Source organism: Sapajus apella, unplaced genomic scaffold (genome assembly GCF_009761245.1).
Source record: "Sapajus apella isolate SASKATOON/1434 unplaced genomic scaffold, GSC_monkey_1.0 scaffold92, whole genome shotgun sequence".
Lineage (NCBI taxonomy): Eukaryota > Metazoa > Chordata > Mammalia > Primates > Cebidae > Sapajus > Sapajus apella.
In genome coordinates, this window is record NW_022437032.1 from 7133474 (window position 1) to 7158290 (window position 24817).

At 50.0% G+C, this 24817-nt stretch overlaps 1 protein-coding gene across 3 annotated transcripts in view; it reads left to right on the top strand.

The window, feature by feature from the left end:
* PREX1 (phosphatidylinositol-3,4,5-trisphosphate dependent Rac exchange factor 1) overlaps positions 1–24817 on the top strand; it is a 204789-nt gene that overhangs the window by 123725 nt on the left and 56247 nt on the right. For 2 of the 3 annotated variants that reach the window (XM_032256051.1, XM_032256050.1), the window contains exons 7-11: positions 5078–5211; positions 12795–12913; positions 14636–14785; positions 16427–16574; positions 24054–24154. In XM_032256051.1, the coding sequence (XP_032111942.1) occupies positions 5078–5211; positions 12795–12913; positions 14636–14785; positions 16427–16574; positions 24054–24154 (652 nt within the window). Of the gene's footprint in view, positions 1–5077; positions 5212–12794; positions 12914–14635; positions 14786–16404; positions 16575–24053; positions 24155–24817 lie in introns of those variants that run through there. The other variant, XM_032256052.1, reaches the window with a different exon arrangement.

Consider the following 24817-nt stretch of genomic DNA (forward strand, 5'->3'; position numbering starts at 1 on the left):
AGCTTCCAACCCTACGAGAGAGGTGCTGTTATCTCCATTTTACAGATGAGGAAGCTGAGGCACAGGGACATGGTTTGTAACTTAACAGACTGCCCTGCTTTGGGTAAGTTTGTCCTGCCAGGCGGGCCTTGTTTTCTCCTATTTGTTTAATTTTAGGGATAATATCTCTGAAGTTATTTTTTGCTTTCCTTCTGAAGATAAAGTGCAGTATGGAATATGAATGTCCTTTTTGACAAATGTGAAATTGTTTTCCATGAAGTAGAAAGGTGTTTTAAATACAGTTTGTTTCTCAAGGTGACTTGTGAAAAGAGTACATTCTAGCTAGAAAAGATACTGTTTAGTAGTGGAGCTGCTTCCATGCTGTCTGTTAGCAGCCACAGTCTCTGAGGACAGCATGACTTGGGGGTAGTTCATGGTTAATGGCAGTGAGGGCACATCCTTATTTCAGATAGCCTTCTTGATCATTGCCCATCTTGCTGTGTGACTGCTTGCTGATCTGATTTGATGGCTGTCATCTCTTTCTTGAAATATGTCTGACAAGGGGCTTCTTTTTGGATCAAGGGGAGTCTTGTCTTGGTTGTTTCCTTGCTGTTTGCTTGAGGTTGTATCATTCATTAGTTTGATCTCCCATGTGTGTGTTTTTTGCTCCCTGATCCTTTGTATGCCACTTTTCATTGTAAGACTGGTTTAGTTAAAACCAGGTAAGTTGCCGGGCACGGTGGCTCACGCCTGTAATCCCAGCACTTTGGGAGGCCGAGGCGGGTGGATCACCTGAGGTTGGGAGTTTGAGACCAGCCTGACCAACATGCAGAAACCTTGTCTCTACTAAAAATACAAAATTAGTCGGGTGTGGTGGCGCACGCCTATAATCCTGGCTACTTGGGAGGCTGAGGCAGGAGAATCGCTTGAACCCGTGAGGCAGAGGTTGCAGTGAGCCGAGATCATGCCAGTGCACTCCAGCCTGGGCAACAAGAGCGAAATGCCATCTCAATAAAAAACAAAACAACAAAACAATAAAAACCAGATAAATTAATCCATGAATCCATTTTGCTGAGCACAAGGAAATGGCAGTGTGTCATAATACCTTGGAAGTGAGTGAACGAGACAACCCCCTTTGTGGGGAGAGATTCCGTTGCCTCAGTTTCCTCATCTGTGAAGTCTGGATCATGGCAGTACCCCTCTCATGGGTCACTTGAGGATGGGGAGCTGATGCTTACAGAGTCCTTGGCAGTGCCTGGCTTAGAGGAAACACCGAGTAAGTGTCAGGAGGAGCCCTGGCGGCAAAGTGGAATCACTTTTTTTTTTTTTTTTGGATGGAAAAATCATCTAAGAGCTTTGACTAGAACTTGTGCCCAGTGTGGGCTGCCCCTCCTCAGAGACACATTCCAGATGCAGCCTTATGGACTTCTATGTGAAGCTCACAGTGATAAGAAGGAAATGTGTGCTCTTAATAAGAAATAGGCCTGGCATGGTGGCTTACACCTATAATCCCAGCACTGTGGGAGGCCGAGGTGGGAGGATCACCTGAAGCCAGGAGTTCGAGAACAGCCTGGCCAACACAGGGAAACCTCGTCTCAACTAAACACAAAAATTAGCTGGGTATGCTGGCAGGTGCTTGTAATCCCAGTTACTTGGGAGGCTGAGGCAGGAGAATCGCTTGAACCTGGGAGGTGGAGGTTGCAGTGAGCTGAGATGGTATCACTGCATTCTAGCCTGGTCAACAGAGCTAGACTCCATCTCAAAAAAAAAAAAAAAAAAAAAAAAAAAAAAAAGGAAAGAAGTAGGGTGCACTCCACTTTCTGGCTCTGAAGCCCTGGTTTAAGAGATGGTCAACTGCTCACTCACAAGGGGAGAGAAGGAAACAGGAGCAAGGAAATAAAACCTCTCGTGTTTTTTCTTACCCTCCCTGGGGTGCTTTGGGCTCCCAGTGGGACATAGTCTGTCCCCTTGGAGACCCCTGCTCTAGACTAATGATTGCAAAGAAAAGTCTTCAGGTTGTCTTCGAAGAGGCAGCCTGAGCTAGAGGTGAGTGGGTGGGGGGTAGAGGCTGCCTGTCTGGGTTCAAGTTCCACCTCGCTGCCTTCCTTACCACCTGTGTGAGCATGAGCAAGCACTTCCCCATGCTGTGCCTCAGTTTCCTCATCTGTAAAATGAGAATTGTCCTGAGGATTAGCTGAGTTTGTGCAGGATATTTAGAATAATGCGCAGCATGTGGTTGCCCTATGCATGTATTGGCTTTGAGTGATTTGAAGCTTTTGTCATTTCCAGTGTGGTTGAGTGTGCATGGCTGGAAGGAAGGAGGTCTCTAGCCCTGACCGGTGTACATCTCCTGGTCCTCAGCCTCTTCCCTGTGTATCCAACCTCTAGCACCACCCTTGACCTGGATTCAAGGTTTTCAGGGAAATCAGGAGTCCGGCTGGGCTTCTCAGCAGGGCTGAGGTGGAAGGGGCACCCCCTGTAGTATGCGTGGCATTTCAGGTGCAGTTTTCCGGGTGGCCCTTGGCCAGGGCTGGAGAGGCAGCTTCCTAGGCTGGGGGCACTTCCTTTCTTAGGTCCCCTGAGACGGCCTTGGCAGCAGGGTTCAGGTCTAGGGCTGTGTGACCTTGGGGCTTGGCAGCTGGGCCAGGTACCAGGTGCTTCTTCAAGTTCCCCTTTGTACCCTGGAAGGGCTGGTGGGTGGGCATGAGGGAAGCAAGGCAAAGGAAGGGGAGACGTGGGCTCCAGGGACTGCTGAACTGGTGTCTGCCCTGTGCTGCCCATGGGCCGTGATGCAGCCCCAGGGAGTCCCCTTCACCCTGTTTGTGAGGATACTGGGGGTCCCCGGGGCTCTTCATCATGACAGCCCTGAGTCTTGGTGCAGCAGGCTGCTCCTTCACTGGAAACCTGAGATCTGCCTGTGGCATGCAAACATCCATGCTCACCTGGGCCCCCAGCCACGCCGAAGGCCGTGATGTCTGATAATGAGTGCAGGCTCCTGTCCCAGGCTGCACAGCTCTTGACCACAAGGAAGCTGGTTTCCCAGTCTCCAGAGGGGTCTCTGGCACTGTTGAGTGACTGGGTTTGTTGTACCCAGCTGGACCACGGGCACAGAGCAGACCAGATCTAACAGCAGCAAGAGAGAGCCCATTCTAGAAGGGCCGCCTGGCTTCGAACCAGTTCCCCTTACTGGGTCTCAGAAAGAATGCAGTCAGCAGGCCCCGGTGGGGTAGGAACTCCACGCTGGTTCTGGGTGTTGACTGTTTAGGGAAGGAGATGCTGTGAATAATTCTCCCTCTCTCCTCCCCAGGTTCATTTCCAGGCAGGGACCGTATCACTTCTTCTTTCTTCTGTGTAATCTGCTGGTCTGTCACATGGACCTCCCTTAAAACACTGCTTTTGCATAATATTCCTTGGGCCTAAATGTCAGTGGCACCCTGTTATCGATGGCCTACGTTTGTACTTTATTGTATTAATTAAAGTCCACAGCTAACCGCTGTAAGGAAGCAATGCAGCGGCCTCAGGGAGATGGCTCATTAGCATTGCAGTGCGGTTCTCATTAGCAGTGCAGACGCCAACGGTCAGGCTAGGGTGGGCAGCCTTGCCCTGCCAGGACCCGGTTCCTTCCAGCTCCTTGGCCCACCACCTGCTACAGTGTATCCCTCCACCCCAGCCTTTGGAAAGAGGAAAAGGGAGGAAGGGGAGGGAAGCCATTTTCTTTCAAGGATGTGCCCTGGCCGTGAGGCACATTGGTGATCACTTAGTCATGTGACCATACCTGGCACAGGAGGGGCTGGGAGATGTAGTCTGTGGTTGGGCAGCCAAGTACCCAGGGAAGACTCCATTCTCCAAAATGACAGAAGTGGGATGCGGGTTGAGGGACAGCAGAGGGGTTGCCTTGTTTGGCATTCTGCACCCACCGAAGTCTCTTTTCTTTGCTTTCTGGACTTTGGGATCTCTCTGCCCTTGCCTGGGTCCTCTTGGCTTCAGGGAGACCTGTGTGGTCCCAGGCTTTAGGGACCCCTCCCAGCCAGGACCTTCCCCATCCCTGCCCTCAGCCGCTTTATCTTAATTTTTATCTTTTGAGGTTGGCTCGCTCCTCCCTGATGCCTTTCCCAGCCACGCTGCCCAGCACCCCCTGACATTCAGTGAACTTCATGCATGTCTTTGCTACCCCTCTCCCCTCTCCTCAGCATAGGTGACCAGGTTTGGGATCAACATGTACATTCTTAGCTTAGCTAGGTGGAGTGCCCGCAGGATCCTGCCCCTGATGGTTTGCACATCCCATTTGTTGAGCACCTTGCTGGGCATACACAAGGCACATAGTTGATTTGGACCCTGTCCTTATGGAAGGGCCGTTCATGTGGGGGAGATATAGTAACAAGTCAAGACATAAAGAAATAGTGGGGAAGGAATAGGTGAAAAAAAACCCACAATAAAAACTGAATGAGGCCGGGCATGGTGGCTCACGTCTCTAATTCCAGCACTTTGGAAGGCCAAGGCAGGTGGATCACTTACGGTCAGGAGTTTGAGACCACCCTCACCAACATGATGAAATCCTGACTCTACTAAAAAAATACAAAATTAGCCGGGCGCGGTGGTGCATGCCTGTAATCTCAGCTACTCGGAAGACTGAGGCAGGAAGAAGTGCTTGAACCCAAGAGGTAGAGGTTGCAGTGAGCCGAGATTGCGCCATTGCACTCCAGCCTGGGCAACAGGAGCAAAACTCCACCTCAAAAAAAAAAAAACACAAAAAAACACCAAAAAAACCAAAAACTGAACCCAAACATACCTAGATGCTGACTAGGACTAGGACACAGCTGACTAGCTGTGTGAGCTGGGTGAGTCACTCCTCCCTGAGCCCAAGTCCCTCTCTTGTGAAAGGGACATGCAGTCACATCAGTGTGCCCTCCCTAGGATTTTCCTGGCATGCTCAGCAAATAGAAGTCACTGATCACATTGTATTGATTTTCTGTCTATTGATAGATTTGCTGGTGGAGTTTCTGGCATGTGGCGGGAGGTGGTAGGAGGTTCTGTCTCTGGGAAAGGAAGGGGGTGTTCTCGGCTTGGCTCATTCACTGCGTCCTCATTACTCTGCCAGGGCTCCAACCTCACAGACATCTGCACCCAGCTCCTCCTGCAGGGGACTTTGTTAAAGATCTCCGCGGGCAACATCCAGGAGAGGGCCTTCTTCCTCTTTGACAACCTTCTTGTCTACTGCAAGCGGAAATCCAGGTGAGCGGCCGGGAGGCTGGGATGGGGTCTAACCTGCTACCTTCTCCAGGTGATCCTTTGGGCTTGTCACTTCCCTCCCCTGGGTCTCCCTTTCCTGTGAGTTGATGGGTTTGTTCTGAATCAGTGCTGTCTGGTAGAAATAACATGCAAGCCACATGTTATGTTAAATTTTCTAGTAGCCACGTTTCAAAAAGTAAAAAGAACCAGGTAAAATGAATTCAAATAATATCTTCTATTTAACCTAGTAGATCCCCAAATATTAGAATATTATGTTTATAATTATACATGTAATTTTTCTTTTTAAAAATTATTAAAGAGATACTTTGTGTTGTGGTTGCTTTTGTGAGTTGGCGGGATGACTCTGCTGTTGTCTCTTTGCTGTTACTAAGTCCTCAAAATCTAGTGTGTATGTTACAGCACACCTCAATTTGTCCTGGCCACATTTCGAGTGCTCAGTAGCTACCTGTGGCTCATGGCTACCATATTGGATAGTGTAGGTCTAGATGATTGTGGAAGTTGGGAGGTCCTTTGTGACACCAACATCTTGTAAGATCTAAAAGTTGAGGGTTCGAGGGGAGTGACTAAAGCTCTTTCACTGTTAAGTTTTTGGAGGGTCAGGACAGTTTCTTCATCTTCTTTGTGTCTTTCACTGGCGTTTCTTGCACTCTGTAGAGTCTAGGACGAAGTGGATGGGTAGCTGAGTAGGTGGACGGAGGCAGGTGCACGTGTGATGATGGGAAGTGTGGTGACGGGTTGTGTGGGTACACGGGATGAGGGACAGACGGCTGGAGGTTTGAGACATGAATGGATGGTAGATAAAAGGAGGTAGGGAGGGAAAGAAGGAATGTTGGAATTGATGTGTGGGTGAATGAATGAGTGTTCGCATGCTTGGAGGTTTAGGAGATGGCTGGATGGAGGACCAGATGGAAGGCTGGGGCATGTGTTCAGGCAGTTAGAGAAATGGAAAGGAAGACTGGCAGATATGTGTTTAGATGAATGGTAGATTGGGGCCTTCAGGTACGGCGTGTTGAGTGAATGTGTAGATGGATGGATAGCGGGGTGGTTATATGATTGGGAAGGTGGGTGGGCGATGGAGGTTTGGAGATGAGTGGGTCGATGGCCGATTGGATGGCATGTTCACGGATGGGTGAGTGGTTGGTTGATGGTTGCCGAGGTGTTTGGGCTCTGGGAGGGAAGGTGGGACAGTTGGACCACTGAGTGGATGGTTGGGTGAGTGATCGAGAGAGGGGAAATGAGATGGATGCGGGGGTGGATGGCCGCAGTAGCTGCTGGGAACTGATGGTTGGATGCATGAGTGGATTGGCACAGAGAGTTTCCCGACTTTAAGTTTTCTTGTTCAGCAGGTATAGGGTGGTCTCAGCTGACCACTGCAGCGCTTTTCAGATTCTCTTTGTTGTTACTTTGCCTTAGGAACAAAATAGTGATGTTCCAGAAGCTTCTTAACTCTTCTGCCTAGCAAAGACTAGCACTGAGGCCTGAGGTCCAGGCCCTAGGCCCTACTTTCAGCATTTCCTGTAACTTGCTCTGTGGTCCAGGCCATGCTACTCACCGTTTCTGAGCCCTAGTTTCCTTGTCTGTGCTGGCCTCCTAAGGTGTGGTGAGAAACCTTATCACTGGATGACTGATGAATGCTCCATGCCCATGTGTGGGCTTCCCACTGTCCTCCTCTTTCAGTGGGCCTCTCTGAGCCTTGGTTTTCTCTTCTGTAAAGTAGGGATGATCAGCCCCTCCCTGTAGTCATGTGTGGCTAAGAGCTAGCTCCCCCACCATTGGGCCCCTGTTTAGCCGTCTTTGTAGCTCTGTGACTTTGTCTCTCTGTGTCTTAGCTTCCTCATCTGTAAAACAGGGTGAATGATCATAGGTACCTCTTAGGACCATTGCGAAGATCAGATATGTGAGTATGCCTGGCACATAGTGGGTGCACAGCATTGTAGCTGCCAGCACCATTGTTGTTAACGTGGCTCTGGTGTGATCACACAGGTCAGGGCCTGGTGCACAGGAGGCTCTCAAACCATAGGCCCTCCCCATTACCCTTCCCCCGTTCTGGGCTTAGCCCTTCCTGTGAGGGCCTGGGCCTCCTGCTTTCCCTGTCTCCTGGTGACTGGCTCAGCACGACTCTTTCTCATTTGCTCCTTCCTTCCTGCCCACTCCTTGAGGTCAGTCTGTCTGTCTTGTGTCCTTCTGTCCCCCTCACGAATGCCCCCTTCTCCTCTCTCCCTGCCTCCTTTCTGGTCTCTTTGGGGCTGTCCACAGAGTCCTCCTTTGGTAGTTTCAGGGCTGCTGCCAATGTCCACCCCGAGTCCTGCCCCACCACTCTGCCCCAAGCTGCCTGGAGCAGGCACTTTTCCCAGAACTCTGGGGTTTGGAAAACAGAACATCCCCTTAGGCCTCTATGACCTCCTCCCAACTTTTAGCTGAGTTTGCTCAGCCTTTGACTTTCGAGGGCAGGCTCACCTGTGCAGGGATATCAGCTGATTCTGATAGCACCAGATTCCCAGTGGGCTTCCTAGGGCCTTCCCTGTGGGCGCCCTGAACTCTTTCAAGGACGTTCCCCACCTCACTTCCACAAGTGAGCTGGGCTGGCCACAGGGAAAGGGCACATCTGTCTCCAGAGAGAAGCTGGCAGGTGGCCAGCATTCCTGCCTCTGGATGGAGCGCCAGAGGGCTGAGCTCTAAGAGGCCCGGGAGATTGGGCAATGGTGGGTGGATCTCCCGGCCTGAGTCTGATGTGGCCTCCGGCAATTCCTGGAGTGGCGAGGGGACTGCTGACTGTGTTTGTCTTTGCCTGGGTCACCAGGCACCACCCGTCCGGGACATGGGTCAGGGGAGGTCTCTGACTCACAGTGCTTCTGGGCTAATTCAAAAGCAGAGGCTTCTTGGGTGTCAGAAATGGAAAATGGGAGGGAATGTTTTAAAAATCTACCTCCCACCCTCCAGAAGGGGAAACCAAGACCCAGAAGAGCCAAGTCTCATGCATCTCAGCCCCTGCCTAGTATCTTAGAGGCAGCAGTAGTGTCGCCGTTAAGAGCACAGAGGCTCTGCTTTCTCTCTGTGTGACCTTGAGCAAATGATGCCAGCTGTTTGAGCCTCTGTTTCCCTATCCGTTAAATGGGGATAAAAGTAGTCCTCATTTCATGGGGTTGTTTTTACAGAGTAAGACATGTAAAGTGTACACATGTAACATGGTTAGAATAAGGCCCGGCACGTGGTCAAGTGGAGGAAATATAAATATATATCTTTATCTGGGTGTCCCACATCGCAGCTCAGACGTAAATTGTGTCTCAATGGGCTCTTTTTTTTTTTAATCTTAACTTCTGCCCCTTGGATCTTCCTCATTACCAGTAAATGGTACCAAACTGAATTAAGTCAAAGTTCTCCAGAGAGACAGACCCAATAGTGTGTGTGTGTGTGTAAAGAGATTAATCATAAACAATTGACTCGTGATTATGGAGACTGACAAGTCCCAAGATCTGTCATCCGCAAGCTGAAGACAAGCCAGCAGTGTCTTGTTCTGATCCCACGGTTGGCAGGCTCGAGACCCAGGAAGAGCTGATAGTTCTGTTTGCGTCTGGAGGCAGGAGAAGCAATTACCCAGGAGCTGAAGCCAGAATCTTCTTGATTTTGAGCTATCCTTCTCCTCATACTTACTTGATCAGCAGGTCCTTTCCATCCTGCATCAGAACCTCAGTGCAATTCCAATAGTTACTCTAGGAGGGGGTTTGTGTACATGTGTGTATGCATGTATGTGTGTGTAAATGATCAGCTGACTGTAAAACTTACAGGAAAATCCAGAGGCAGAAATAGCTAAGACAATTCTGAAGAAGGTCAAAGCTAGGGGACTGTTATTACCAGATTCCAAGTCTTGCGGTAAGGTCATAGTAATTAAGACAGCATGGTATTGGTATGAAAATAGACAAGTGGAGTAATGGAATAGAATAGTGAGTTTAGAAGTAGACCCATGTAAGCAGTCATTTGAATTTCAGCAAAAGCACCAATGCAGTACAATAAATGGTGCTTGGTCAGTTTGCTATCCAGTGAGGGGAAAGGTGATTCCTGACCCTTACCTCATACCAAACACAAAAATCCACTTCAGCTGGATCGTAGATTTAAATGTGAAAGGTAAAACAATAACGCTTCTTGAAGAAAGCATAGGAGAATATCTTCATGATCTAGGGGTAAGCAAATGTCTTAAATAGGACAAACAGTGTGGTTGTAGATGAGAACTAAACTCATTTGACTATGTTAAAATTAAGAATTTCATTAAAAAATACTGTGAAGAGAGTGAAAAGACAAGCCACAGACTGGGAAAAGGTCTTTACAGTTCATATAATGGCCAGACTGTTCATCATTCAGAATATATAAAGAGGTCCTATAGCCAGACTTGGCCCTCTGCCTATTTTTGTCAATAAAGTTTTATTGGAACACAGCTATGCCCATTTGTTTATACTGTATACAATCTTAGATGCTTTGATGCCGTAAGAGTAGAGTTGAGTAGTTGTAACAGAGCCTGTATGGCCTACAAAACTGAAAATGTTTATTATTTAGCCCTTTTTGGAAAAAATTGCCAACCCCTGCTATAAATAATTAAGAAAAAGACGGACAATTCAACAATAAATGACAAGGGACAGTCATTTCACAAAAGAAGGCACCAGATCACCAATAAACATACAGAGGTGTTTGAGGTTACTTACTCATCAGGGAACTACAAATTAAATGTTAATGAGCTACTGCTGTATACATACCATAATGGCCAAAATGAGAAATAAAATGCCGGTTATAGAGGATGTGGGGCAACTGGAATGTTCCTACACTGCTGGGCATGGGAAATCGGTACAACTATTTTGGAAAACAGCTTGGCAGTATCTCCTAAAGCCAGTCATGCACATTCCTTGTAACTCAGGAAGTCAGCTCCTCAGGTATCTAACCCAAAGAAATGTGCACACGTGTTCTCCTGTCAGGCACGTATAGAAATGCTCACAGCAGCACCGAACTGAAAAGAAGCAAAATGTCTGGCTGTGTCACTACACCCAGCAGCACGGGTAACTCACAGCCATGAGGTTGAATGAAGGAAGCTAGACATAAAAGTACACACTTGTGATTCCATTTGTGTCAAGTGCAAAAACAGGTGAAGCAAATCTTTGGGGTTAGATGTCAGGGCAGTGGTTACCCTTGTCAGGGGAAGAGGGCAGTGATAGGAAAAGGGCGGGGGGGTGTTTATGGGATACTAAACATGTTGATACAGTGTGTTTACTTTGCAAAACTTAACTGAACCCTATTAATGCTGCTTTGGGCATTTTTTTTTTCTGTGTGGATTTTATACTTGAATACAAAGTTTGCAAAAATATGTATATGCACATATGTATGTATATGTTTATATGTACGTGTACACACACACACACCCCCTCATCCTCATCCTTTCTCATCTTGATGATTGCAGTGGGCTTCTCTCTTGTTCTAGTCCCTTCTCCACCAGTAGACACAGGGAGTCTTAGGACCGAAGTCTGTCCCATTCTGCCTGCCTCCGTGGCTCCCATCTCACACACACACTGCAGAAGACCACATCTTCACCACTTACAACTTAGTTTTCAGAGAGAGAGAAGTCTCTTCCACATTCCCGAATCCTCAGCTTATCTCATATGTCATTTACCCACTTACAGTAACAACTGCACATCAGCCAAGTCAGTGTGGGAACAAACTCACTGGCTCTTGGTGCACATACAGCCCACCTGCTGGAGCAGAGGCCCGTGCACACCACAGAGTGGCCTGTGAGCTCTGGGAGTTCATTTTCTGCTGTATCGTCACCAGAGCATTTAGCACCTCTGACCTAATGTATGACTTACCTTACTTTGGGACTGTCTCTGTGCCCTGCTTCCAACCCCATGTTAGAAGTTGAGTTCCCAGAGATGTTATTTTGTTCACTGGTGCAGTCCTAATACCTAGAACAGTGCCTGGCACACGGTAGGCATTCTCCCCATGCTTGTTGGAGGCACAGATGGTTGACTCCTAACTTGGCACCCTCCTCATAGGCAGTGCTGGCCAGATGTTTGTTGAGTGACTATTTTAGTCCCTTCAGGCTGCTATAACAAAATACTAGTAACTGGGGGTTTTAAACAACAGAAATTTGGTCTGGGTGTGGTGGCTTATACCCATAATCCCAGCACGTTGGGAGGCTGAGGCTGGTGGATCACTAGAGGTCAGGAGTTCGAGACCAGCCTGGCCAACATGGTGAAACCCAGTCTCTACTAAAAATACAAAAATTAGCTGGGCGTGGTGGTGTGTGCCTGTAATCCCAGCTACTCAGGATGCTGAGGCAGGAGAATCGCTTGAACCTGGAAGGCAGAGGCTGCAGCGAGCTGAGATCACACTACTGTACTCCAGCCTGGGTGAGACAGTAAGACTTTGTCTCAATAAATAAATAAATAAATAAATAAAATAGGCCGGGCATGGTGGCACACGCCTGTAATCTCAGCACTTTGGGAGGTAGAGGCAGGCGGATCACGAGATCAGGAGTTCGAGACCAGCCTGGCCAACATGGTGAAACCTTCTCTACTAAAAATACAAAAATTAGCCTCAGCCTCCAGAGGAGCTGGGATTACAGGATTAGTGGAGGGCGCCTGTAATCCCAGCTCCTCTGGAGGCTGAGGCAGGAGAATCCCTTGAACCCAGGAGGTGGAGGTTGCAGGGAGCCGAGACCGAGCCATTACACTTCAGCCTGGGTGATAGAATGAGACTCTATCTCAAAAATAAATAAATAAATAATAAAATAAAATAAACAACAGAAATGTATTTTGTACAGTTCTGGAGGCTGGGAAGCCCAAGATCAAAGGTGCTGGTAGACTCGGTGCTGGTGAGGGCCCACCTTCTGCTTCATAGACAGTGCCTTCTTGCTGTGTCCTCCCATGGTGGAAGGGGTGAGCCAGCTTTCTGGGGCCTCTTTTATAAGGGCCTAATCTCATTCATGAGGTCCTTTGCCCTCTGACATCATCATCTTTCAAAGGCCCTACTTCCTAATACCGTTACCTTGGGCGTTAGGATATAACATAAACATTTTGGAGGCACACCAACATTTAGACTATAGAAATAGGTGAATGATAGAATTCACTTGAGTGAATGATCAAACCATGGGAAGGTGGATGATGGTTGGATGGATGGATGGATGGATGGATGAATGGACAATTCCAAGCCCTCCTTCCATTCTGGTCTTATTTCAGGAAGTTTCTGTCTCTGAGAAACTTAATCAGCATTTCTCCATTTTCTGGCCAATAAGAATGGGTTTCTGCTGCCTCTTGTTGGTCTCCCATGTCTCTTCTTAGCTGAAAAGTAGCTCTGTGGGGTCAGCAAGGCCTGTAGCCTGTTTTTTAGATGAGGAAGCTGTGGCTGGAAGAGAAGTGACTTGTTCAAGTTACCCAACCACCAGCCAAATACTCCGGCTTCTGACCCCTGCCCAGGGCTCTTCTCTGTCCCTGGATGCCCCTGGGTGTTGCATTCCCCTTTGCGCTGTTGAAAACAGTTGCATCTGGGAGGTGATGTGCGGGGGACACTGATTTCTCACTGTCTTTCAGGGTCACTGGGAGCAAGAAGTCCACCAAGAGGACCAAATCCATCAATGGCTCCCTCTACATCTTCAGGGGTCGAATCAACACTGAAGTCATGGAGGTGGAGAACGTGGAAGATGGGACAGGTGGGCCCCTCCCCCAGCCCTGCGGGAGCCTTGCCTGTTCCTGGCACTGTCTCTGTTTCATTTAAATATATATTTCTTTTATCATGAGATATAACCTACCTACAGAAAAGTGCCCAGAACGTGGATGCATGAAGCGAACATCTGGATAGTTCACATTCAAGTTAAGAAATAAAACACTGCACCCCAAATCCTTCCTCCTTGCAATGTATTCCTCCCCCTAGAAGAAACCACTGTCTGAATTTTGTGATGATCATTTTCTTGCTTTTTAAAAACACTTTTACCTCCTAAGCATTTATTACTAAACATTTTAGTTAAAATTTTTGGTTTTGAACCTTATATAAGCGGTTATATGATTGCATATGTTTAAGTGGCTTTACATATATGTGATTATATATGTGTGTGTGTGTGTGTGTGTGTGTGTGTGTGTGTGTGTGTGTGTGTATATGTACAGCCCACCTGGTCACATAATGGTCATGACCATTTTACTTAAATGATCATAAAATATGATCGGCTGGGTGTGGTGGTTCACATCTGTAATCCCAGCACTTTGAGAGGTTGAGGTGGGCAGACTGCTTGAGCCAGTCTGGGCAATGTGGAGAAAACCCATCTCTACAAAAAATACAAAAACTAGCCAGACGTGGTGGTGTGCAACTCTGGCCTCAGCTTCTGGGGAGGCTGAGGTGGGAGGATCATCTGAGCCGTGATTTCGCCACTGCACTCCAGCGTCAGTGTGGGTGACAGAGTGATACCTTGTCTCCCCGCTAAAAATAATATGGTTTACATTTTTTTTTTTTTTAAGACAGAGTCTCACTTTGTTGCCCAGGCTGGAGTGCAGTACACTCAGCTCATTGCAACCTCCCCCTCCCGGGTTCAAGTGATTCTCCTGCCTCAGCCTCCCGGGTAGCTGGGATTATAGGTGGCTGCCACCGCGCCCGGCTATACATTTTTTCAAACAAACTGCTTCTTTCACACAACACTGCATTGGTGCGGTTCATACATGTCTCTTCATGTAGCTGTGTGCAGCTTGTTGGTTTCTGTTGCGGCAAAGTGTTCCGTCACATGAGCATTCCACACTTCATCCATTCTTTGGGTGATGGACATTTGGCCTGTTTCCATCGCTCACAGCCATGCACAGTGCCACTGTCAGGACTCATGTGAGCATCTCCTAGTATGTGTGCTTTTGAGCTTGTCCAGAGCAGGGGTTCTTGCTTGGTTTTGAGCCACAAGCCTGTCTGGTAGTCTTGTGAAGCCCATGGAGCCTTCCTTAGAGTCAGGCTTTCGCTTCCCTAGATCATGCCAAACCTGGCAGACAGGCTTACCAGCTTGCATCCCAGCCAGCAGTGGGTAGGGTCCCCACATTTGACTTGGCTTGTCAGGCTGGCACTAAGGTTTTAAGTAACCCTGGTGCTTGAGTGAGATAGGAGGTATCTGGGAAGACTCCAGGCAGGGGTCTCCCGTGAGTCACTGTGTTTGTGCCTAGATGCAAGGTCTTCAAATGAAGCCCCCTGTCATTGAGTGGTTGAGAAGGGTCTTTGGTTGCAGAATGTCTTCCTTGCCCGCTGGGCAAAGATAAGGAGTATTTGAAGGGTTGGAAGTACAGCTCCCCATCCTGACCCTGGTGAGGGCTCTGCCCCGTGCTGGAGTGCAAGGGCTTGATGATGGGGAGGATTGAGGGTCACGTGGCTGAGTCTCTGCTGCATCTTTGCCTCCTGCCTCTGCCAGCGGATTACCACAGCAATGGCTATACCGTCACCAACGGCTGGAAGATCCACAACACAGCCAAGAACAAGTGGTTCGTCTGCATGGCCAAGACGGCGGAGGAGAAGCAGAAGTGGCTGGATGCCATCATCCGCGAGCGGGAGCAGCGCGAGAGTGAGCGGCGGGTTTGGAGGGCTCTCTTGGGAATCCCTGAGCTGTGCGTGGCTTCTGCAGAGTTGGGGCTGTGTCTAGGGAAGGGGCATAGGGTCCTTTACAGGAGGAGCAGCTGCAAGAAGCAAGCATTTGAAGGGGCAGGGAGCTCTGGGACTGCTCTAACTTGGTGGTACCTCAGGGATTGCCCACGAGACAGATGGAGAAACTGAGGCCTGATAGAAGGGTCTTGCTGAAGGCCTTCACCCTTAAAGATGAGGACTCTAGATGCTCCTCTTTCCCCCACATAGCTCTATGCCCTGTGCCTGAGGTTTTATTTGGTATTCACTGAATCTAATTCTGGGAGGAGGGTCCATTGGGGCTGCCCATTAACCTCAGTCAGGAGTCCCTCCGGGCACAGGCACCCCCGAGGCAGTTCACATGACGAAGTGCAGAGGCTAGATATAATTGGAGGATGGGCTTGGGGCTGGGCATGCAACAGCCGTGCAGAAGCACTGCGCTGTTTTGTGCAGAGACCCCTAGGCAGGGAAAAGGAGGCCTTGGTGCGTTTTGGGGCAGGTTACTCCAGCTTCCCTGACCTCAGTGATCTCATCTGATAAATGGGGATCCAAGTTCCTGCTGCAGAGGGCTGTAATGCTGCTACAAGAGGTCTCGGATTAGGGCGCATTTCAAAATCTGACACAAGATCCTAAAAACCTTCCCCACCTCCCAGTTTTACTGAGGAGGAAACTGGGCCTTAGTTTCCTCTAAATGTATATCCTGCTTACTTGAAATTGGGGTGTCATAGACGCCACACTTGGCGTGTCTAAATCCTAGCTCTTCATCTCTCCCCAGCCTTCTGCCCCAAACCTGCTCTTCCCTTGACCCCTCCCTTCACCCCAGAGCTCAGAGTCAAACTCTTGCTATCATCTCTGGTCTCCCCTGCAACGCCTGCTCCCCAAATTCAACAAATCAACAAGTCCCTTTAATTCTCCCCTTCAGATCTGGTGTGTTTTACCCATCCACTCCTCTGCTTATCTCCCTACTTCCAAGACAAGTCACCATCCTCTCTCAGGAATATGGGCCCAGTGGGGCCAAATCCATGGATTGTTTGTCTAGAGAAACTAGACATCTGGATTTTTAGGTGATATGTTCTGATCCTGAATGTTGCATCATTTGCTGTTGTCAAGATTAGATGGCGGTCAAAATAGAAAAATGTGGCAGAGGTTAGAGTCAGGTCTTGTGCGTGTTGTCATGAAGAATGACCAGACTTTTATCACTGGGCTGGAATGAAGATCCCAACAAGTTTTCTGATAACCTGTGAATCTGGAAACCCACCCTGGGGTTGGGTGGGAATAGGGAAGTGATTAAGAACATAGCTCTAGCGCTTGACTCCTGGGTTGAAGGCATGACTCCCAGGACTTAACCTCTCTGGGTCTCAACTTTGCCGTCTGTAAAATGGTTGTTTTGAGGCGTCAATGGGAGGTGCCTAGGGCAGTAACAGTCAGTGCCCTCTAGCTGCTGCTGGCTTGGTGGTGGTGGGGGGCAGACGGGGGGACAGGTGGCAGGCCGGCTTTCAGGAGCTGTGGGCCTGCCCCCTGTCTCCCTCTACCCCTCTGCCCTGGGTCTGGTGCTCTCTCCAGTGCTGACCGTGCCCCTGTGTAGGCCTGAAGCTGGGCATGGAGCGTGATGCCTACGTCATGATTGCGGAGAAGGGGGAGAAGCTGTACCACATGATGATGAACAAGAAGGTGAACCTCATCAAGGACCGCCGGAGAAAGCTGAGCACTGTCCCCAAGTGCTTTCTTGGCAAGTGAGTGGCCTCACCCTGAACGCCCTGGGTCCCCGGGCTCTCAGTTAGAGGTGGGGCAGATCATCCCCATCTACCCGTGTGGCCTGGCCCTTCCCAGGAGCTGTCCTGGGTGGAGCCATGAAAGGACCTGAATCCCCATGGAGCAGCCCTCAGAGGTCAAGAAGGCTAATGGGGTCCCCAAATCAGGTCTTTCAACCCACTGCCAGACATAAGTTTTTCATTGTGACCTGGTACACTCATCCACGTAATGTATGACTGAAGCTGAGATTCCACAGAACTTGCTGTGCTTGATCCACTCTGAAAATATCTGTTTGTTCTATTCTATTCTATTCTATTCTATTCTATTCTATTCTATTCTATTCTATTCTATTCTATTCTTCTATTCTATTCTATTCTATTCAGTTGCTTCTTCATTCCTTTCAAAATTAATGCTGGCAAGATCCATGACATCGCTTCACAAAGCACTAATGGTTTGAAAAATGCTGCTGTAGCACTTGGGGAAAGAGAAGCCACTGTAGGTATTTCAAGCAGAGAGGTATTGAACACAGGTAATTGATTACAAAGGTGTTGTAAGGGCTGGAAGAACAAAGGTAGGCACCCCCGCCAACGCTTTTTTTTTTTTTTTTTTTTTTGGCTGGGGCTGCCATAACAAAGTCATGCAAAACTGTGTGGCTTAAACAGCAGAAATACATTGCTTCACAGTTCTGGAGGCTGGCAATCCCAGGTCAGGGTGTCAGCAGGGTGGATGTCTGGTGAGTCCTCTCTTCCTGAGTTACATGTGAGGGGCAAGGAAAGCTTCTATAAGCTTGTCAGTGCTCAGCCTCCACTTTCTGTGTTTGGGAAATGCAGCCTCATTTTATAATGGGGGTTTATAGGGGTCAGAACACAAGTCTGACTCTTAACACTCAGGTCACCTGAGGGACAGGGCTGGGACACGGGTGAGGCAGAAGAAATCCAGTCCTTGTAAAATGGCCCAGATGTTTTGAGGCCCTACAATGTGCTAGACACTTCAGAGAGGACAAAGGGCTTGAAACCTCATGAAGCTTGTGGTGCAGCTGGGGAGAGAAGTTGGCCTGCAATGCGGGACCTTTGTTTAGAATGTATGGACTTAGGCTCCCCCCACTTCCCTAAAGCTTTTGCAGAGGCATAGGGCAAAAGCTGCTGCTTTCTCACAGTGCTGTGGACCAGCTGAGAGGTTGCCTGGGGTAGGCTTGAGCCAGGATGGTCACTGTGGAGCCGGGGAACCGGGACTGTTCTGGATAACTTGGAAGGCAACGGCCTTTGCTGATGGGGTGGAGAAGTAACGGGAATTCAGGACTGCAAGGCGCTGGAAAGCTGGAGTTGCTCCTTTGAGAAGGGGAAGAAGATGGTGAGAGGAGCAGGTGCAGGGGCAGTGGGAAGCCCGGGAGTGCAGTTGTGGGTGGTTACGGTCAGGCTGGTAGACATCCAGATGGAGATGTGAGCTAGTTGGTTGGATGCAAAATCTTGACTTGGGGAGAAGAGTCTGCATGGGGATGTATACCCGGGAGATGACATTAAATGGTCTTTAAAGCCACGAGACAGACTGAAGTGCTCAAGGGAGCCTGAAGGGAGAGAAGAGGCAGCCCTGGGCCCTAGGACCCGGCATTGGAAGGAGGAAGGGGCAGAGACCTCTGAGTGGAGCTGCTGGCGAGAAGGTGATGCTCCTCCAGAAGCCGAGGCAGGAGGCAGGAGGCAGGAGCAGGTCCCCGGGAAGGAGCAGGAGCCCGGTGGAGGTTGAAATGCTGATAGACATTCAGGGTGCAGTGTGGGTGCTGGGCAGGCCACGGAGGCCGAGTGTGGGCTTGGGGACAGCTGGCAGTGGTGGCCTGAGGCTCGTGGTGGAGGGACAGCAGGTGGGAGGGTTCGGACCCGCAGGGCGCCTTGGACTCGGATGCCCTGTTGCCCTCAAGGATCAGGAACTCCAGTTTTGAGCTTCCGTGGAGAGGAGAGTTTGGGCCCGGAGTCCTGCTGGCTGGGGCAGGTGGGGTGGGGCAGCCTGGCTGGTCTTTTCAGCTAACTCCTAATCCCACAGGAAAGGAGGTTTTTCTCTCAGGAGGGGCCTGCTTCCGGGCCCCCAGGGGCCGGAGAACCTTCCTGTCTCCTGCCAAACTGCTCAGTCAGGACGGATGAGGCAGCCTGTCTGATTAGAACTTCGAGGAGTGTTCTGCCTCCTCAGGAAGGATTAGGGAGATTTCTTTTACTGCCCATTTGAAACAGGGCCAGGTCTGCAGCTTGTTTTGTAACTACAGGTCCGAAAGGGCCAGACTTTCTGTGGGAGATTGTTCTGATAAACGCTTCTTTCTCCCTGCACGGCTTGGCTCTGTACACAGCCCTAGGGTTTGTGATCCTGTCCTCACCAGCGTCTTGCTGAGTCTTCTTGTCCCAGATGCATCCCTGGTCCCCTCGGTTGGAAGGACTTGGTAGCCTCAGAGATATTGATCAAGCCGTTTGCTCCATGCACTGGCATTCAGCCCTGTCTTTTAATCCCCACACAACACCGAGAAACAGGCACTGCCATTATCCTCATTTTAAAAGTTGGGAAACTGAGGCACAGAGAGGAGAAGCATTCTGTACAAGATCACAAAGCCACAACGGTGGTCTGGGATTTGAACCCAGGACTGGGTGGCTTCAGGCCTGTGCTGTCTTTCACTGTGCTCTGCCTCGTCTATTCATATTTATTTCTACTCGGCACACTTTATTTTTCCCTGGTAGTTCCTCTCTCTATAGCTGTCTCCGCTGTTAGGAAACTGTATGAATATAAAAAGTGTCTGATTTATCTTTTGTTTTTTAGAGACAGGGTCTTGCTCTGTTGCCCAGGCTGGAGTATAGTTGTGTGATCACAACTCACTGCAGCCTCAAACTCCTGGGCTCAGGCGATCTTCCTGCCTCCTGAGTAGCAGGGACTGTAGATGCATACCACTGCGCCAGGCTTCTATAGCTATGTTTTACTTTTGTACAGATGCGAGTCTTCCTTTGTTGCCCAGGCTTATCTTAAACCCCTGGCTTCAAGCAGTCCTCTCACCTTGGCTTCCCAAAGTGCTGGAATTACAGGTGTGAGCCACTACACCTGGCTTGATTTGTCTTTATAACCATCAAGGGTTGGGCTTTGAGTTAGATTTGGGCTCCAGTCTCGGTTCCCTCACTTTCTAGCTGTGTGACATTGGGCATGTTTCTTAACCTCTCTGAGCCTCCGTGAATGATCAGTTAAAGAGAGATAGTAAAATATACCTCGGAGGACTGTTGGAGGATACAGTGAGAGAATGCATGAGACATGTGTGACCCAGTGCTGGCAAGACCGGCGGGAATTGTACTGGGCTGTGCATGATGTGAGGTGTGGAAGCGTGTATGAAGAAGGGGTGTCCTTCTGCCCTACTTAGAGAAAAAAGTCATAGATGCCACATTGAAAAAGCAAAGAATAAAATCTGTGTATGAATGTGGAGGGTGTCCCAGGAGGAGCATGGCGCATACCCTCCGGCATCCTCAGATTGTAGGGGAGACAAAACAGGTTCATTCACTTACGGATTTGCTCACTCAGCGTGAGCCAGTCCCCGCTGTGTGCCAGTCAGGAATAGGACAGATGAAGTCCCAGCCCTCAAAGAGGTAAGCACCCAGTGGGGGGAACCGGACAACAGAAAAGCAGACAGATATAAAGGGAATTTCAGCAAGCTGATGAATGCGCTAAGGAAGTACTTTGGGTGAAGTCAGGACAAGAGGAAACGGGGCTGGTTCAGCAGGGTGGGCAGTCAGGGCCCCTGAGGGGTAGCGACGTTTAACCACGATCTATGACAAGCAAGAGACAGCCATGAGAGGGTGTGGGGTGCAGCATTCCTGGCTTAGGGGGAGTAAGTGCCAAAGGCCTGAGGCTAGAGTCAGCTGTGAGTGATGGTGGAGCAACAGGAGGCCATCGTGGCTGGAGGCGAGTGTCTGGAGGGGCGGGAGATGTGGCCTCAGCAGTTAGAGGGGTCCCATCAGGGAGGGCCTTGGCAAGCAGCTCGCATTTCAGTCTTGGTGCTCTGGGAAGCCACTGGGGGAGTCTCAGTAGTGGAGTGAGATGAGGATGTCACTCATCACCCTGGCCCAGATCGAGGGCACTGGTGGAGCTGCCGGAGCTTAGGGTGACCATGTGTGATGAGGTGTGTCTGGCAGGGGCTGTCAGGAAAAGCTTCCTGGAAGGAGAAGGCCTTGGGTTTCACCCTTGGCAGAGATTAGATACCGTGCAGTTATGGACGTCTGCCAGAGTGAAAGCTCCAAGGTGGAAGGGGCCTTGGTGTCTTGGCCACCTGTATGCACAGGTGGCAGGGTGCACAGGTGCAGGGTGTTAGCATGCACGAGAGGGTCGGAAGGATTTGTCCAACACTGTCATCTCTAGGAGTCACAGGGGTGGGTATCTACCCCCCAGTCCCTACCCTCTTGGAGCCCATGGCCCACGGAGGAATCAGGCAAGAAAAAGGGGATTCTTGTGCTAGGTTGTAAGTGGTACCTTGGCCTGAGCTCGGGCGGCTTTCTCAGGAGGACTGCAGAGACATTTCCTGTGTATTCCCTGTGCTTCACCCTGACTGTGGCCATGGTAGGCTAAGTAGATGTTTACGGGGTGAATGATTCTAGGAGGTGGGAAGGAAGGAGGGGTGAAAGTGGGCACATCCTAACTCTCAGCTCACCCCACCATCCCTGACTCTCAAACTCCCCACCGAGCTAAATTGCCTGCTCCCCGTGTCTCCAGTTCTCCTCACACTGTCCCGAGCTGTGTCTTTCTGGGAGTGTGGACCTAGCTGCCCTTTGCACCCCACGCCCTTCCCCGCTGGCAGATCATAGTTTCCTAACCTTACCTCTCAGGGCCTCTGTGCACTGAACCCACTGCCCAGAACACTCATCCCTGTACCCCAGAGGTGACTAGCAGTGCCCCGCTGACCTGATACAGTTAGCAGACATGTTTTCCTCGGCCCATGTAGTGCTTTCAGAAAGTTTTGGATTTGATAGGAACATTTAATGATTGGGAGATTTCACAGGAAATGCTGGATTTCCTCACTCTCCTGAGAAGCTGTTAGATGCGTTTGTCTTCTAACATCGGGTCATGATGGGCTCCACTGAAGAGTGGCTGCCAGCTTTAGACACAGCAGGCGCTGGCTGGTTCCGCAGTCTCCTCCTGGCCTGTTTTGCATATTTACAAGTTTGAGACCCCTGCACTAGAGATGAATTTTATTGGGTTTTGCATATTGCATCCCAGCTCAGGATTTCCTATGACTAGAAATTTTGCCTGCTAAATCCAGAAGGCAACTGAATGAGCCTCTTGCCAGGTGGGCTCTGATGAGGCCCAGAGAGGCACGAGGACCTGCCCAGCTTTGCCCAGCAAGCTGTGAACCCTCCTTGATCCCTCAGAAAGTGGCAAGACCCAGTTTGGGCAGAAACATAGGGCAGAGTTACTGTCCTCTGGGCCATCTTCTTGTGCCCCAGGTGCTGTGGGATACTTCCTGTCCCCTAACTCTGGCCACAGAGTTGCTGATCAGTGCCAGAGGTGGCCCCCAGTTAGACAGCTGGTGGGCCACCGGATGCCGGCTGGAGAGCTTCCGAGAGTGGGCACTCACACATCTGTTCCCCTCCTTCAGCTGCTGGCAGCATTCTCCCTGTTGCTGAGTTCCAAGACTTTGAGAATGGAACTAGGGGTGGACAGGACCCAGAATGATCCCTTCCTCACCCGGGGCTCCTGTCCCACAAAGCAGATGTGTTTCTTCTGCTCCCCACTCTGCCTCCAGCCAGGGCATTCTGAATGTCCCAGCACGCACCGCTACCTACACACCAGGCAGATCTTTGCTCTGCCAAACACTAGGAAGCTAAAAATAGCCCTGCCCCCCTCTGGCCCTGTAATTGGAGGCGGGACAGCTGGTTTCGATAAGCAGGGCGCTCAGGCTCTGGCCAGCTGCCACCTGCTTTCATTGAACACAGATTGCCTCGGCGGAAACAGTCCCATTCCAGGCTCTCTCCCTTTTCCTGCTGTGTTTGAGTGGGTTGAGCTCTGGGCTGAGCCTGAGAAGCACCCCCAGGAACCAGGACCTGGGGGCCTGGCTGAGCCTCTCCCCAGTGGGCAGTCAGGTCGGGGTTGGAAAAGCTGCCTGTCTTCCTCTGGCCTGGGAAAACTTCTGTCTACCTGAGACCTTCCTGCTGACCCTAGAACATTTCTTTCTGTTGGATGGTTCATTCCCTCATTTGTTCCATAAATGATCGTTGAGCCCTGCTCTGCATCAGGCCCTCTGGTAGGTACTGGGGCTAGTGCCATGAAGAAGACAGAGAACACCCCCTGTTTGTGTCATTACATTCTGGTTGGAGGAGATGGTCAGCAAACACATAAAGTAAATCTGTAAACAAGACCACTTCAGACAGTGAGAAGTGCAAAAAAAGGAAGCAACACAGAGATGTGATGGATTGGATAGGGGCAGGACCATTTTAAATGAGGTAGTCAGGGAAGGCTTCTCTGAGGAGGTGACATTTGTGCTGAGACCTGAAGGATGAGAAGGACAGTTGCATGAAGAGCTGAGGAAGGCCGTTGTCAGGCAGGGGGAAGAGCAAGTGCAACGGCCCGAGGCAGGGGGGAGTCTGGTATTTTTTAATAAGGGAAAGATGGTAGGTGTGGCTAAGCCTTAACCAGTGAGAGGTATTGTGGGTAAGATCAGTCAGGGTGGCAGTGGGTCATGCTGGGCCTTGTTGATGTCCATGTGGGTAGAGTTGGGATGTTTTTCTGAGTAGTAAACCTGTGGGAGGGTTTTGAACATGGAAATGACATGGTGTCATCACTGTTAGCTCTCCTGACTCCCCGCCATCATCTTTCTGGCCCCCCTATTATTTCTTCCTGCATGCCTGTCCATTCTGTCTGTTCATCTGTCCAGCCACCACCCTACCCAGCCACCTGTGATCCATCCCTCACCCTTCCCCCATCTACTCACTCTCTTCACCACCCCATTGTTCATTTCTCTATTAAGTCATCTGTCTGTTCATTCATCCACTTACCCACCTATCTGCCCACCCATGTGTTGGCTGGCTGTCTGGCGGGCCATCTGTCCATCCATCCATACAATAATCCATCGACGTCTAGTCACTCATCACCAACCTGCTTGCTTACTCACCCTTCCTTCCTTCCTTCCCTCCCTCCTTCCTTCCTTCCTTCCTTCCTTCCTTCCTTCCTTCCTCCCTTCCTCCCTTCCTCCCTTCCTCCCTTCCTCCCTTCCTCCCTTCCTCCCTTCCTCCCTTCCATCCAGCTTGAGGCAGACCTGGAATCTGGTCACACTCTCCTCTCTGCCATTGGCATGAGAAGCATGAAGCCTCAGTATAGCCCCAAGGGCTATGGATTCCTAAACTCCACTTCCCTATGGGAAGTTGTAGCTGTCATTTCCAGGGGTGGATGTGGCCAGGTTCCTGTGGTCCCAGCATTGGGGAATTCCTCTCAACCACATACTATGTTCCTGGCAGTGAGTTCGTTGCCTGGCTCCTAGAAATTGGTGAAATCAGCAAGACGGAAGAAGGAGTCAACTTGGGCCAAGCCCTGTTGGAGAATGGTATCATCCACCATGGTGAGTGGAGGGCTGGGCCCAGCTGGAGGGGTAGGAACAGGTCAGACCCCAACTGTGCCATGCTTCCACTAACTCAAGCAGCTCCTAGCCTTCCGTGCAGCCACCTTGTTCCCTGGGCACAATGTGGCCCGCAGGAATGTGGATGCCCTTATAAAACTGCCTTTAGGGCTAGAAGACCCAGCACTCACCTAGGCACCAGCAAATCAGGAACACCTCAAAAAGCTGGGAGAAGGGGAGTAGAATCTTTGATCCATCCCTTCATTTGTTTAAGTTTTAGTTATTCAGCAAATATTTATTGAGTGCCCAGAATGTGGCAGGCACAGTTCATACCACAATGAACGGGTGGAGGACGTGCCTGTCCTCATGGAGCCAAGTTGGAAGGGACAATAAGATCTTTACTTACGTATCTTTACAAAGCAAGATAGTAAAACATGGTAGGTGTAGGGAAGGAGGGTAAACGGTATGGTGTTCTTTGGGAGGCCAAGGTGAGAGACCTTTGGATGAACATGTTAGCAGGATCACAAGGTCAGGAGTTCGAGACCATCCTGGCTAACACAGTGAAACCCTTTCTCTACTAAAAATACAAAAATTAGCCAGACGTGGTGGCATGCACCTGTAGTCCCAGCTACTCAGGAGGCTGAGGCAGGAGAATTGCTTGAACCC